Here is a 12,272-nt window from a genome sequence, read left to right as displayed (position 1 = left end):
ATTATACTCTTCTATTAAAATACTTAACGACGTGCTCTGCACGCAATAATCACCTGGCCGATCCATCAGTTCCGTGGCTCAGTGGAAAGAGCACGGGCTTTGGAGTCAGGGCTCGTGAGTTCGAATCCCAGCTCTGCCACTTGTCAGCTGTGTGACTGTGGGCAAGTCACTTCACTTCTCTGTGCCTCAGTTCCCTCATCTGTAAAATGGGGATTAAGACTGTGAGCCCCACGTGGGACAACCTGATTCCGTTGTGCCTACCCCAGCGCTTAGAACAGTGCTCGGCACATAGTAAGCGCTTAACAAATACCAACATTATTATTATTATTATTATTATTATGAGAACTTACTACAAGGAGAGCACTGTAATAAGTGCTTGGAAGGATTCAATCTAATAGAGTGGATATAAATACTATCGATGGATTGATATCAATGGTAGTAATAATAATGATGATGAGATTTGTTAAGTGCTTAATAAGGTTGGTATTTGTTAAGCGCTTACTATGTGCAGAGCACTGTTCTAAGCGCTGGGGTAGATACAAGTGCTTAACAAATACCAACATTATTATTATTATTATCATTACTGCAAGGTAATCTGGTTGTCCCACGTGAGGCTCACAGTTAATCCCCATTTTACAGATGAGGTAACTGAGGCAACAAGAAGTGAAGTGACTTGCCCACAGTCACACAGCTGACAAGTGGCAGAGCCGGGAGTCGAACTCATGACCTCTGACTCCGAAGCCCAGGCTCTTTCCACTGAGCCACGCTGCTCCCCAAGTGCTTACTATGTGCCAAGCACTGTTCTAAGCACTGGAGTAGATACACGGTAATCAGACGGTCCCAGGTGGGGCTCACAGTCTTAATCTCCATTTTACAGATGAGGGAACTGAGGCCCAAAATAGTTAAGTGACTTGTCTAAAGCCACACGGCTGACAAGCGATGGAGCCGTAATTAGAACCCATGACCTCTGACTTCCAAGCCTGTGCTCCACGCTGCTTTTCTACGGATGGTCTATAGGCTCCTTTTGTGCAGGGATCATCTATACCTACTCTTTTGGATTTTGCACTCAAGGGTTTAGGACAGTGCTCGGCGCACAGTAAACTCAATAAATTCTGTTTATTGACTGACTTATTTTTTAATGATATCGGTTTTTTGCTTTCTATGTGCCAAGCCCTGTCCTAAGTGCTGGGGTAGATACAAGCCAAGTAGGTTGGATACAGTCCATATCCCACATGGAACTCACAGTCTTAACCCCCATTCTACAGATGAGGTACCTGAGACCCAAAGAAATTAAGTGACTTGTTCATGTCATACAGCAGATTAGTGGATGAGTCAGAATTAGAACCCAGGGCCTTCTGACTCCCAGGTCTGTGCTCTCTCCACTAGGCCAAGCTACTTCCCAATTGATTGATTGGTTGATTAAGTGCCTAGTGGGTGCGAAGGACTGTACTCTGGTACTGGGGAATATACAAAAGAAGGGAAAGTCTTGATTGTTAATCTAGAGGATTTTACAGACTAATGGAGAGAAAGGGAGATAGTGCAAACTTTCCTTTTGGGCAGGGGGATGGACTAGATAGCCGGTCTAATAATAATAATAATGTTGGTATTTAAGTGCTTACTATGCGCAGAGCACTGTTCTAAGCGCTGAGGAAGATGCAGGGTAATCAGGTTGCCCCACGTGAGGCTCACAGTCTTCATTCCCATTTTACAGATGAGGGAACTGAGGCACAGAGAAGTGAAGTGACTTGCCCAAGGTCACACAGCTGACAAGCAGCGGAGCCTGGATTCGAACCCATGACCTCTGACTCCCAAGCCCGGGCTCTTTCCGCCGAGCCACGCTGCAGTCTAGAGGAACCACGCCAGGCTAATAACGTTTCCAGCTTCTTCATCTTTCATTTGAATTCTGCACTGTCTTCGTTTGAATTCTTGAAAGAAATCAGAGGCTAAAATAATCCATGAGACGCATCATGATATAGTGAGAAAACAGCATGGCCTAGTGGAGGAGCAGCGTGGCTCAGTCAGAGGTCATGGGTTCTAATCCCCGCTCCGCCGCTTGTCGGCTGTGTGACCACGGGCAAGTCACTTAACTTCTCTGTGCCTCAGTTAACTCATCCGTAAAATGGGGGTGAAGACTGCGAGCCCTATCTGGGGGCAACCCGATTACCTTGTATCTACCACAGAAATTAGAACAGTGCTTGGGACATAGTAAGCGCTTAACAAATACCAACGTTATTATTAGTGGGTAGAGCGCAGGTCTGGGAGTCAGAAGGACCCTGGGTTCTAATCCTGGCTCTGTCGCTGGTCTGCTGTGTGACCTTGGCGAAGTTACTTAACTTCTCTATGCCTGTGTTACCTCATCTGTAGAATAGGGGGTTAAGACTGCGAGCTCCATATGGGATACGGACCGTGTCCAACCTGATTGTCTTGTATTTACCCCAGCGCTTGGTGCAGTACTTGGCTCATAGTAAGCGCTTAATAAATGCAGCGTGGCTCAGTGGAAAGAGCACGGGCTTGGGAGTCAGAGGTCATGAGTTCGAATCCCGGCTCGGCCACTTGTCAGTTGTGTGACTGTGGGCGAGTCACTTCGCTTCTCTGGGCCTCAGCGACCTCATCTCTAAAATGGGGATTAACTGTGAGCCTCACGTGGGACAACCTGATTACCCTGTATCTACCCCAGCGCTTAGAACAGTGCTTGGTGCTTAACAAATACCGACATCATTATTATTATTACCTTAAAAAAAAAGGAGCTAGCAATATTTCATGGATAAGCCAGCAGAGGTCTGGGGGAGAAGGGTTGGATGGGGGCAGCGAGCGTGACGCTGGCAGTGTGGCTGGAATATTGAACAACTTTTGCATAGAAGACTAAAGTAGGCTAAGCTAGACAACTAGACTGTAAACTCACTGTAGACAGGGAATGTGTCTATTATATCGCGACGGTGTAGTCTCCCAGGTACTTAGTACAGTGCTCTGCCCACTGGAAGCGCTCAAAAACTCTGATTGACTAAGGGTTCAATGGGTCTTGGGATTGCTTTTGGCCTAAAGAAGCAGCGTGGCTTAGTGGAAAGAACATGGGCTTGGGAGTCAGAGGACATGGGTTCTAATCCTGGCTCCGCCACTTGTTTGCTGTGTGACCTTGGGCAAGCCACTTAACTTCTCTGTGCCTCAATCCCCTCATCTATAAAATGGGGGTGAAGAATCTTGTCTGTCTCCCCCGATTAGACCGTAAGCCCGTCAAAGGGCAGGGACTGTCTCTGTTAGCGATTTGTACATTCCAAGCGCTTAGTACAGTGCTCTGCACATAGTAAGCGCTCGATAACTACTATGGAATGAATGAATGTGAGCCCTGCATGGGACAACCTGATTACCTTGTATCTACCCCAGCCCTTAGAAAAGTGTTCAGCACATAATAAACACTTAAGAAATACCATAATCGTAGTCTTGGAGAGACCATGGGCCTGGGAGTGAGAAGGTCCTGGGTCCTAATCCCAGCTCTGCCACCTGTCTGCTGTGTGACCTTGGGCAAGTCACTTAACTTCTCTGGGGCTCACTTATCTCATCTGTAAAATGGGGATTAAGAACGTGAGCCCCATAGGGGATGTGGGCAGTGTCTAACCCGATCAGCTTGTATCTTCCTTAGCGCTTAACACAGTGCTTGACTCACAGTAATTGCTTTACTAATACCATCCCTATCATCATTTTAAACTCTTAAATACTACCCAAGCAAGCCAGGAGAGGTGTTTCCTTTTGATAGTCCCAGCTCTAGTGCGGTTTGTAACCGAAATGTGTTACCTGCCAAGGTTCTTTCCAGCTCACGGTTTAACACTTCCCGTGGTGTGAGACTGTCCATTAAACCTCTAATCGCTGTCCACTAAGTCAATATTTTTCCTTTTGCAGTTGGGGAAAATGAGTCAGCGAGGGATGAAGGGAAAAGGAACAGGGCCAAAAATAAAATCCGCACCTGACGAATTTGCCAGTATCGGTTCTGATCAGGCGTGAAAGGAAAGTAAAAATGCTCTTTTAGTGGAATGGCCGGGCTGCTCGAGGTGGGGGTGGTGAGGACTTCCGCGGTCGAGGAGGAGGATGGGAATCCCGGACCCGGGGCCGGGTCGGGGGCTGTGACCTGGGCCGGGCCGGAAGAGCAGGAGCAGCGAGAGCCCAGGTCAGCTTGCCTTTGGTCCCAACCTGGAAGTGGCCCCCAAGTCCAGGCTGAAGCCCCGGCGGCTGGCCGCAGGAGCAGACGGCATCGCTGGTGGCAACGGGCTGCCTGGCACGCTTCCGCCTGCTCAAAGGATGGCACCAAATCAGGGCCAAGTTCATCTTTTTTTATAGTATTTGTCAATAATCATTACAATAATAATTACGGTATTTGTTAAGCGCTTACTATGTGCCAGGAACTGCTCTAAGCGCTGAGGTAGATCCAAGATAGTCAGTTAGGACACAGTGCGTGTCCCACATAGGGTTCAGTCTTAATCCCCATTTCACTGCTGAAGGAACTGAGGCACAGAGTAGTGAAGTCACTTGCCCAAGGTTACAGCACAGACAAGGGAAGGAGCCAGGATTAGAATTTAGGTCCTTACTATGTGCCAGGCACTGTACTAAGCACTGGGCTAGATAGAAGATAATCAGGTTGGACCCAATCCATGTCCCGCAAAGGGCTCCCCATCCATGTCCCGCAAAGGGCTCCCAGTCTTAGTCCCCACTTTATGGATGATGTAACTGAGGCACAGAGAAGTTAAGTGACTGGCCCCAGGGCATACAGCAGATAGGTGACAGAGGTGGGATTAGAACCCAGGTCCTTTTGACTTCCAGGCCTGTGCTCCATAGTCACATGGGCAATTATGGGTTCTAATCCCAGCTCACCACTTGCCTGCTGTATTACCTTGGGCAAGTCACTTCATTTCTCTGGGCTCAGCTTCCCCATCTGTAAAATGGAGATTCAATACCTCTTCTCCCTCCTACGTAGTCAACAATAAACAGTGCCATTCCTTACCCACATGGAGCTTCCTCTCCAGGAAGGATGAGACAGACATCACTACAAATAAATAAATGACAGATCTGTACATAGTGCTGTGGGGTTGGGAGGGGAGAAGAACAAAGGAAGCAAGTCAGGGTGATGCGCAAGGGAGTGGGAGAAGAGGAAAAGAGGGCTTATTCAGGGAAGGCCTCTTGGAGGAGGTACACTTTCAATAAGGTTTTGAAGGTAGGTAGAGTAATTGCCTGTCAGATTTGAGAAGGGAGGGCATTCCAGGCCAGAAGCAGGACCTAGGCTAGGATCAGTGGCGAGACAGGTGAGATGGAGGCACAGTGAGAAGGTTAGCATTAGAGGAACAAAGTGTCCAGCCTGGATTATAGAAGAACAATGTTTATTGTTGTACTGTACTCTCCCAAGCGCTTAGTACAGTGCTCTGCATACAGTAAGTGCTCAATAAATACGATTAAATGAATGAGTCTAGGGTTACTAAGGCAACCACCTGTCCGGAATAGGGCACGGCAGCAGAACTATGCTATATGAAATAATTCATTCATTCAATCTTATTTATTGAGCTCTTACTGTGTGCAGAGCACTGTACTAAGAACTTGGAAAGTATAATTGGGCAACAAAGAGAGACAATCCCTGTCCATAATGGCTCACCGACTAAAAGCGGCAGACATCAAAACAAGTAAACAGGCATCAATATAAATGGAGTTATTCATTCATTCAGTCGTATTTATTGAGCGCTTACTGTGTGCAGAGCACTGTTCTAAGCACTGGGGTAGATACAAGGTAATTAGGTTGTCCCACATGGGGCTCCCAGTCCCCATTTGACAGATGAGGTAAACGAGGCACAGAGAAGTGAAGTGACTGGCCCAAAGTTACACAGCAGACAAGTGTCAGAGCGGGGATTAGAACCCACGACCTTTGATTCCCAAGTCTGTGGTCTTTCCACGAAGACACGCTGTTTCTCTTTTAGATATATATACACAACAAAACAAGTAAAGAGGCGTTAATATACATATATATGTGTATATATATATATATATATATATATATATATATATATATATATATATGTGTGTTGTGGGGTAGGAAAGGGAGGGAGTAGGGGCAACGGGGAAGGGAGGGGGAGCTGAGGAAAAGGGGGGCTTAGTCTGGGAAGGCCTCCTGGAGGAGGTGAGTCTTCAGTAGGGCTTTGAAGTGGGGAAGTGTGATTGTTTGGAGGATTTGAGGAGGGAGGGCGTTCCAGGTCAGCGGTAGGACGCGGGCCAGGAGTGGACGGCGGGACAGTCGAGAATGAGGCACAGTGAGGAAGTTAGTGGTGGCACAGGAGCGGAGTGTGAGGTCTGGGCTGAAAAAGGAGAGAAGGGAGGCGAGGTAGGAGGGGGCACGATGATGGAGAGCTTGGAAGCCAATAGTGAGGAGTTTTTGCTTGATATAGAGATCGCTAAGGCCACCAATGGAGATTTTTACAGCTGGGGAAACTGAAGCACGGGAAGGTTAAGTGACTTGCCCAGAGAACGAACAGGTGTCAGAGCCGGTACTAGAACCCGGGACCTCCGGCTTTCATTCCGGCTGCTACAGTCACTTCAGCCGTAAATGGGTCCAACGTAGAAATAATCACTGCTTTCACCCAAGTTCCCGCTCCCAAATTCAGTTCGGGACCCACGGCGAGCCAGGGGCAGAGGTGTAGCTCAAACCCTGATCCCCTCATTCGAGGCCCATGTTCTTCCAGTTTAGTCATCCAGCATCTCAGTTGCTGTCACATTCAGATCCCGGAAGGCATGACTTGTCAATTAGCATTTTAGACGGGCTGATCAATGATATTCCCTTCCTCTGCCACTCGGAACATACAGTCAACCGATGGGAGCAACCCAATTAGAAAAGATCCAGACCCTGATCCCAGAGAAGGATCATAGTCTAAATCTACCCTGTGGGCCACGGGTGGGGAAAACCAATTCATTTGCATAGCAAAGGCATTCACAGAGCCTCAGATTCATTGTGCCTCTGACAGCTTGACTTCAGGCACAGGCAGAGGGATCCTTTTGATGTGCCAGGAATATAAGAGGGTACTGAGAGGAGCCGGTCTTTATTCATTACGCATTTGCCGGGGATATTCTTTTTAACCGGCTTGGAAGACGGAAAGTACAGTCCTCTCTGACTAGAAAGTTTACCTGATTCCGAGAAGTCTCACTTCTGCAGAAAATAGGTTCATGTGGCAGTCAAGAGTGAGCCTCGAGTTAAGAGAGTGGGTTGAGCTTCAGTGCTTGTGTCACTCAGATAACCAAGAGCAAATAGGCGGGGTGGGGGGCGAGGAGAGAAGCTTGCCAGCATTCTCTCTCCAAGGTGCCTTGTCACTCTTACTCCGCCTTTGGAGACCCTCTCCCAATCTGTCTTCCTTGTCCCACGAATTGTTTTCGCTTTGGAAAAGGGCCCCAGGCTGAATCCATCAGCCTCGATATAAGGCCTGCTATCTGTGCTTTCCAAGCTTGTTTATTAGCTCTACTCTGGGGCTGGAAGACAGGAGTTCCTAGGTGTGATTTCACACAGTCAGCCTGCACCAAAAGATTTCTTTTCTCTGGAGGAGGAATTTGGAAGCAATTATTGCCTACTGCTAGTTCTCTGTTCTGACTAAGCCTGTTTGCCATGGACTGCATATTTCACTGAAATATCTTATCCATAGCAAGCCTGCTGCTCTTATCAATTTGACACATTCAACCAGAGGTCAATGAAAATGTTTTGCAAAATGCTTAGTTGCAGGGAGCTTACTTCATTTCATTGATGTTAATATTGCTAACTGATTAAAGCTTGCTGCAAACCACATCGGCAGTCCTAAGAGTCGAGGGATTCTTAAATCTCGACTACGTTGGCCAAAATCTGGCCCTGACCTTGACATTGCAAACCTGGAGTTTCTAAATTATAAACAAAATGCTCCAAAATGAATAGAAAACTTGAAGAAGCATTTAAGCTGATAAACTGAACGTTTCCCATTTGTCTAGTTCACTTATGCTGAGCAAAAACCAGTGATTATTCATCTTCAGAACCCTCCCCGCCATAAAATAAACTTTATCTTCCCTTAGAGATTTTGGACTCTAGTGAGGTGTGTGTTGCCAAACTTGTTAAAAGCCAGTAGACATTCTGGTTTTCTTCTTTACAGGAAATTTAAATTTTGCATATATGGAATATTCATTCAGCTTACAAAGAAAACTGACATTCCAGTTCCAAGATTGCAACATGGTTATTTTCAATTTACATTCACTTATATGTATTTGTCCATTCATCCTTCCTCATCTTTGCTGTCAGCAGCTGTGGCACTGTTTCTTTCTCTTCCTTCAACTACTTGTCCGTGGATTCTGTCTACATCCCCTCTGTTAGACGGGAAACTTCTTGAGGGCTGGTATTATGTCACTTTCTCTCTTACAATTAATCAATCAAAAGTACCCTCTTCTGTGGGCAGAGGAGGGTCAACCAATGGTATTTGTTGAACGCTTAATATGTGCAGAGAACTGTAATGAGCACTTGGGAGAGCATAATATAATAGATTTACAATGGCAGTCCATTTTACTCCACTCTGAGACAGGTGTTTTAATAAGGGGTTAGTTAATTGGCTGGCTGGCTGGATTCTTGTCTGTGTTCCCTCACCAGCTCCCTACAACCACTCACTGTGGAAAAATCTGTTCATCTTTGAGGTGGTGGTGGTCCCGTTAGAGTGAGCCGGTCAGGTATTTTTGTTTGACTTTCAGTACTAGATGGATGTAAATAATTTACAGAGAAGAAGAAAAGGAGAATGGAAAGAGGGGTAAGAAAGGGTGGTGAAAAAAAAAGTGTTTAAATAGCACACATAAATCACCTTGCATGAAAATGCTCTGTATGGTTCTGAGAACATCAGGGATGAGATGACAGGTGGAAGGGTATGGCCTAGGAAAAAGAAAAGCAAGAGTGGAAAGTCTCCTGAAGGAGGTGAGATTTCAGGAGGACTTTAAAGATAAGCAGTGTGGTCTGGTGGGTTTATAGTGGAAGAGGAATTTCCAGATAAGTGATGAAATAGTTGGAAGCAGGAAAGCCAAGAACAAGGAAAAGTAGGGAAGCAGCAGGACTCAGTGGAAAAAAGACTGGGTTGGGAATCAGTGCTTCACATGCCATATGGAAGCCGCCAGCCTTCAAACATGTCCAACAGGCTGGAAAAAAGAATGAATTAATGGAAGTTTTACAGTGGGCCATGCTAAAGGTCAATCAATCAATCAATCAATCAATCATATTTATTGAGCACTTACTGTGTGCAGAGCACTGTACTAACTGCTTGGGAGAGTTCAGTAAATATAATTTAATATTCCCTGTCCAGAGTGAGCTTGCAGTCTAGAGGGGAGACAGACATCAGTATAAATAAATAAATTACAGATATAGTACATAGGTGTTGTGGGATGGGGAGAGGGCATGAATAAAGAGAGTGAGTCAGAAGGGCAGAAGGGAATGGAAGAAAAGGAAAGGAGGGTTTAGTCAGGGAAGGCCTCAAGCTGAGATATGCATCCAATAAGGCTTTGAAGCAGGGGAAAGTAATTTTCTGTTGGATATTCAAGGCGAGAGAGGCAGGGAGTGGGTGAGAGGTCCAGATAAATGAAATCAAGGGTAGTTTGGCATTATAGGAGCAAAGGGTGTGGACTGGGATGTAGTAGGAGAGTAGTGAAGAGAGGTAGGAAGGGGTAAAGTGATTGAGTGCTTTAAATCCAATGGTAATCTGTTTGATGTGGAGGTGGATAGGCAGCCACTGGAGATTCATGAGGAATAGAGAAACATGGACTGAACATTTTTGTAGAAAAATGACCAGGGCAGCAGACTGAAGTATGGATTTGAGTGGGAAAAGACAGGAGGCAGGGAGGTATGGATACAGTATTCAAGGAGTGTTAGGATGAGTGCTTGGATTAACATTTTAGCAGTTTGGGTGGAGAGGAAAGGATGGATTTTAGTGATGTTGTGGAGGCTGAACGACCTGGATTTAGTGATAGATTATGTAGGTAGAATCAGAGAGAAGTTGAGGATAATGCCAAAGCTACAGGCTCGTGAGACGGAAGGATAGTAGTGTTGTCTACAGTGATGGGAAAGTCCGGGGAAGGGCAGGGTTTGGGTGGGAAGAAAAGGAGTAGTGTTTTGGATATGTTAAGTTTGAGGCGACGGGTTTATGAACCGGGGGAAGAAGTCAGTGCTTTGCTGCCCTAAACCACATAAAAGGGGGGAAAGGGATTCTACTGAAATTCTCTCTGGCTCTCACTGCCTTGACCTGGGCTAAGGATGAGAATGAAAACAGATACACAGAGCTTCATTCCAAATGTCCACCGCCTTCACATTGCACCATATCTAGGCAAAAGAGAAGCAACTTTGTTCCCTTTAGGGTACAAAATTCTAACTCCCCATCGACCAAATTCTGACTTCTAGTAAATCAGAATAGATCTTCTGAAACCCCCAGTAAAGGAACAATTATTTTCCACAAGTCCTTGTTGAGAATCATGAGAAATTCCCTAAGAAACTAAAGGGACACATAAACAAGACCTTCATCGACACTTGAATCCAGTCTTAATATCTTGAATGTTGACCCCCAGAGAGCGTTTTCACCAGAAAACCTGGTTAATGGACTAGTAAAAACACTCCGTTGGAAGCTGCCAAGCGATACCACCTGTTTCATCTCTTTACAGCTGCCAGAAGAAATTATATATCCACCTTGCGAACACTGACCCAAAAAGGAAAACCTGTCCTCATCCGTCTTAAATGTGCTCCCGTCAAAGTTTCCCAGTGACTGAGACTAACAAGATGAAAAAAATTTCCATGACACCGCGATCACACACAATTCCTAATTGAAATAGTACCATTTAAAAAAACTGTAGGATGAAGCAGTTAGGCGCAAGTCTCTAAGCTACCAGGGCAGTCCTGAAACCCAGTTTCTTAGGAAAGATCGAAAAGCCTTCCCCCTCTAGATTGTTAAACTTGTTACGGGCAGGGAACGCGTCTGCTAATCCAGTTGTATTGTACTCTCCCAAGTGTTTAGTAGAGTGCTCTGCACACAGTAAGAGCACAATAAATGCCACTGATTGACCTATCGATTGAAGGACATTAAAGGGAATGATACTCTGAGATCCTGAGGATTCTGCTGCTTCTCCTTTAGTCACTGAGCTTTGGAATTCTATCTTCAAATATTTAACTGTGAACACTCCAGAAGAAGGTGAATAATACCACAGATTGCCTTCTTTTAACAAAATCTGCTGCCTTTTCATCTGATTTTATTAGATTCGGCTCGAAGACGTTCAGAACACCGACCGGGTTGCATAAGGTATTGCGGATCGGCCCCCATATTCCAAGGATAGATATTAAGTCAAAAAGCTTATGTTCAACGCAAACTCCACCCTTGGGTCTATCGGCACCAGAGTTTAAGATATCATTTCTCATGTTACCGGCCCAGTGCTATTTATAGAAGGTGTGGCAAGAGCTAACTCGGTTAACTCACTGTGCTCTGGCAACCAACAGATACCCACACATACACACCCACCCTTCCCTCATTTTCTCCCTCACACTCCAAACACACTCTCCGCGCCGCTCTCCCACCCCCGGACCAGACACCCCCCAATTTGCAATCGCCCCCCACCCTGTAACAGCGACCCAATAGCTCGGCCATCGCTTAGACTTCCAACAGGCACGGTTCACTACCGTAACGTCAAAGTGGCTACGGTACCTTCGGGCCCAAGCTCGGTCATGGTGTCCTGAGCGGGCGATGGTCTCCGCCCCAAGGTTCCCCGGCAAAACGGCAGCACTAGAACCCTGCCGGGTCACCAGGCTCCGCAGGTGGAGGGGGAGATCAAGGCCTAGGGGATGGGCCGGGTGGTCCCTCTGCGTTCTAGCTGTTCCTTCTTTGTCATCGATGTCGCTTTGAACTTTCAGTCTTCTCTGCCGTGTTCTCCCCCGGAAACAACCTGAGCCCTGCCCAGGACAGCACTTGTAGCTCAGCCCACACGTATCAACTTCGCCCAAAAATAGCCGGGCCTCTCTCGGAGGCTTCGACACTTATTTTCTTTGGCACCAGAGGCGCGCATGCATGCCCCTCCCCCATGCCCACATACAGACCCCCACCCCAGATAACCCTCCCCAGAGGCAGAGCCAGATCTCTGAGAGAAACGCAGACCATCTAAAACAGAGGGCTAGAAGGAATTATTCTAACCCTCTCAGCTCCCTGAGTAAAATATCAGTTCTTTCAGATGGGGAGAAGGGGGAAAAAGGGGAGAAAGAAAGGGAGGGGTGTGTGTCTAGGTAAGGG

General features: G+C 46.5%; 1 protein-coding gene across 2 annotated transcripts in view; it reads right to left on the bottom strand.

The window, feature by feature from the left end:
• Nucleotides 1-11,964, bottom strand: part of TRDN (triadin) — a 167,817-nt gene extending 155,853 nt beyond the window's left edge. Inside the window, exon 1 of one of the 2 annotated variants that reach the window (XM_029056675.2) lies at nt 11,694-11,964. In XM_029056675.2, the coding sequence (XP_028912508.1) occupies nt 11,694-11,715 (22 nt within the window). In that variant the 5' untranslated portion in view covers nt 11,716-11,964. The remainder of the gene's footprint in view (nt 1-11,693) is intronic. The other variant, XM_029056676.1, reaches the window with a different exon arrangement.
• Between the last annotated feature and the right edge of the window lie 308 nt (nt 11,965-12,272).

The sequence above is a fragment of the Ornithorhynchus anatinus genome, chromosome 2 (genome assembly GCF_004115215.2).
Source record: "Ornithorhynchus anatinus isolate Pmale09 chromosome 2, mOrnAna1.pri.v4, whole genome shotgun sequence".
NCBI lineage: Eukaryota > Metazoa > Chordata > Mammalia > Monotremata > Ornithorhynchidae > Ornithorhynchus > Ornithorhynchus anatinus.
Note: the sequence above shows the minus strand (reverse complement) of the source record. Positions and strands in the feature narration are given on the sequence as shown.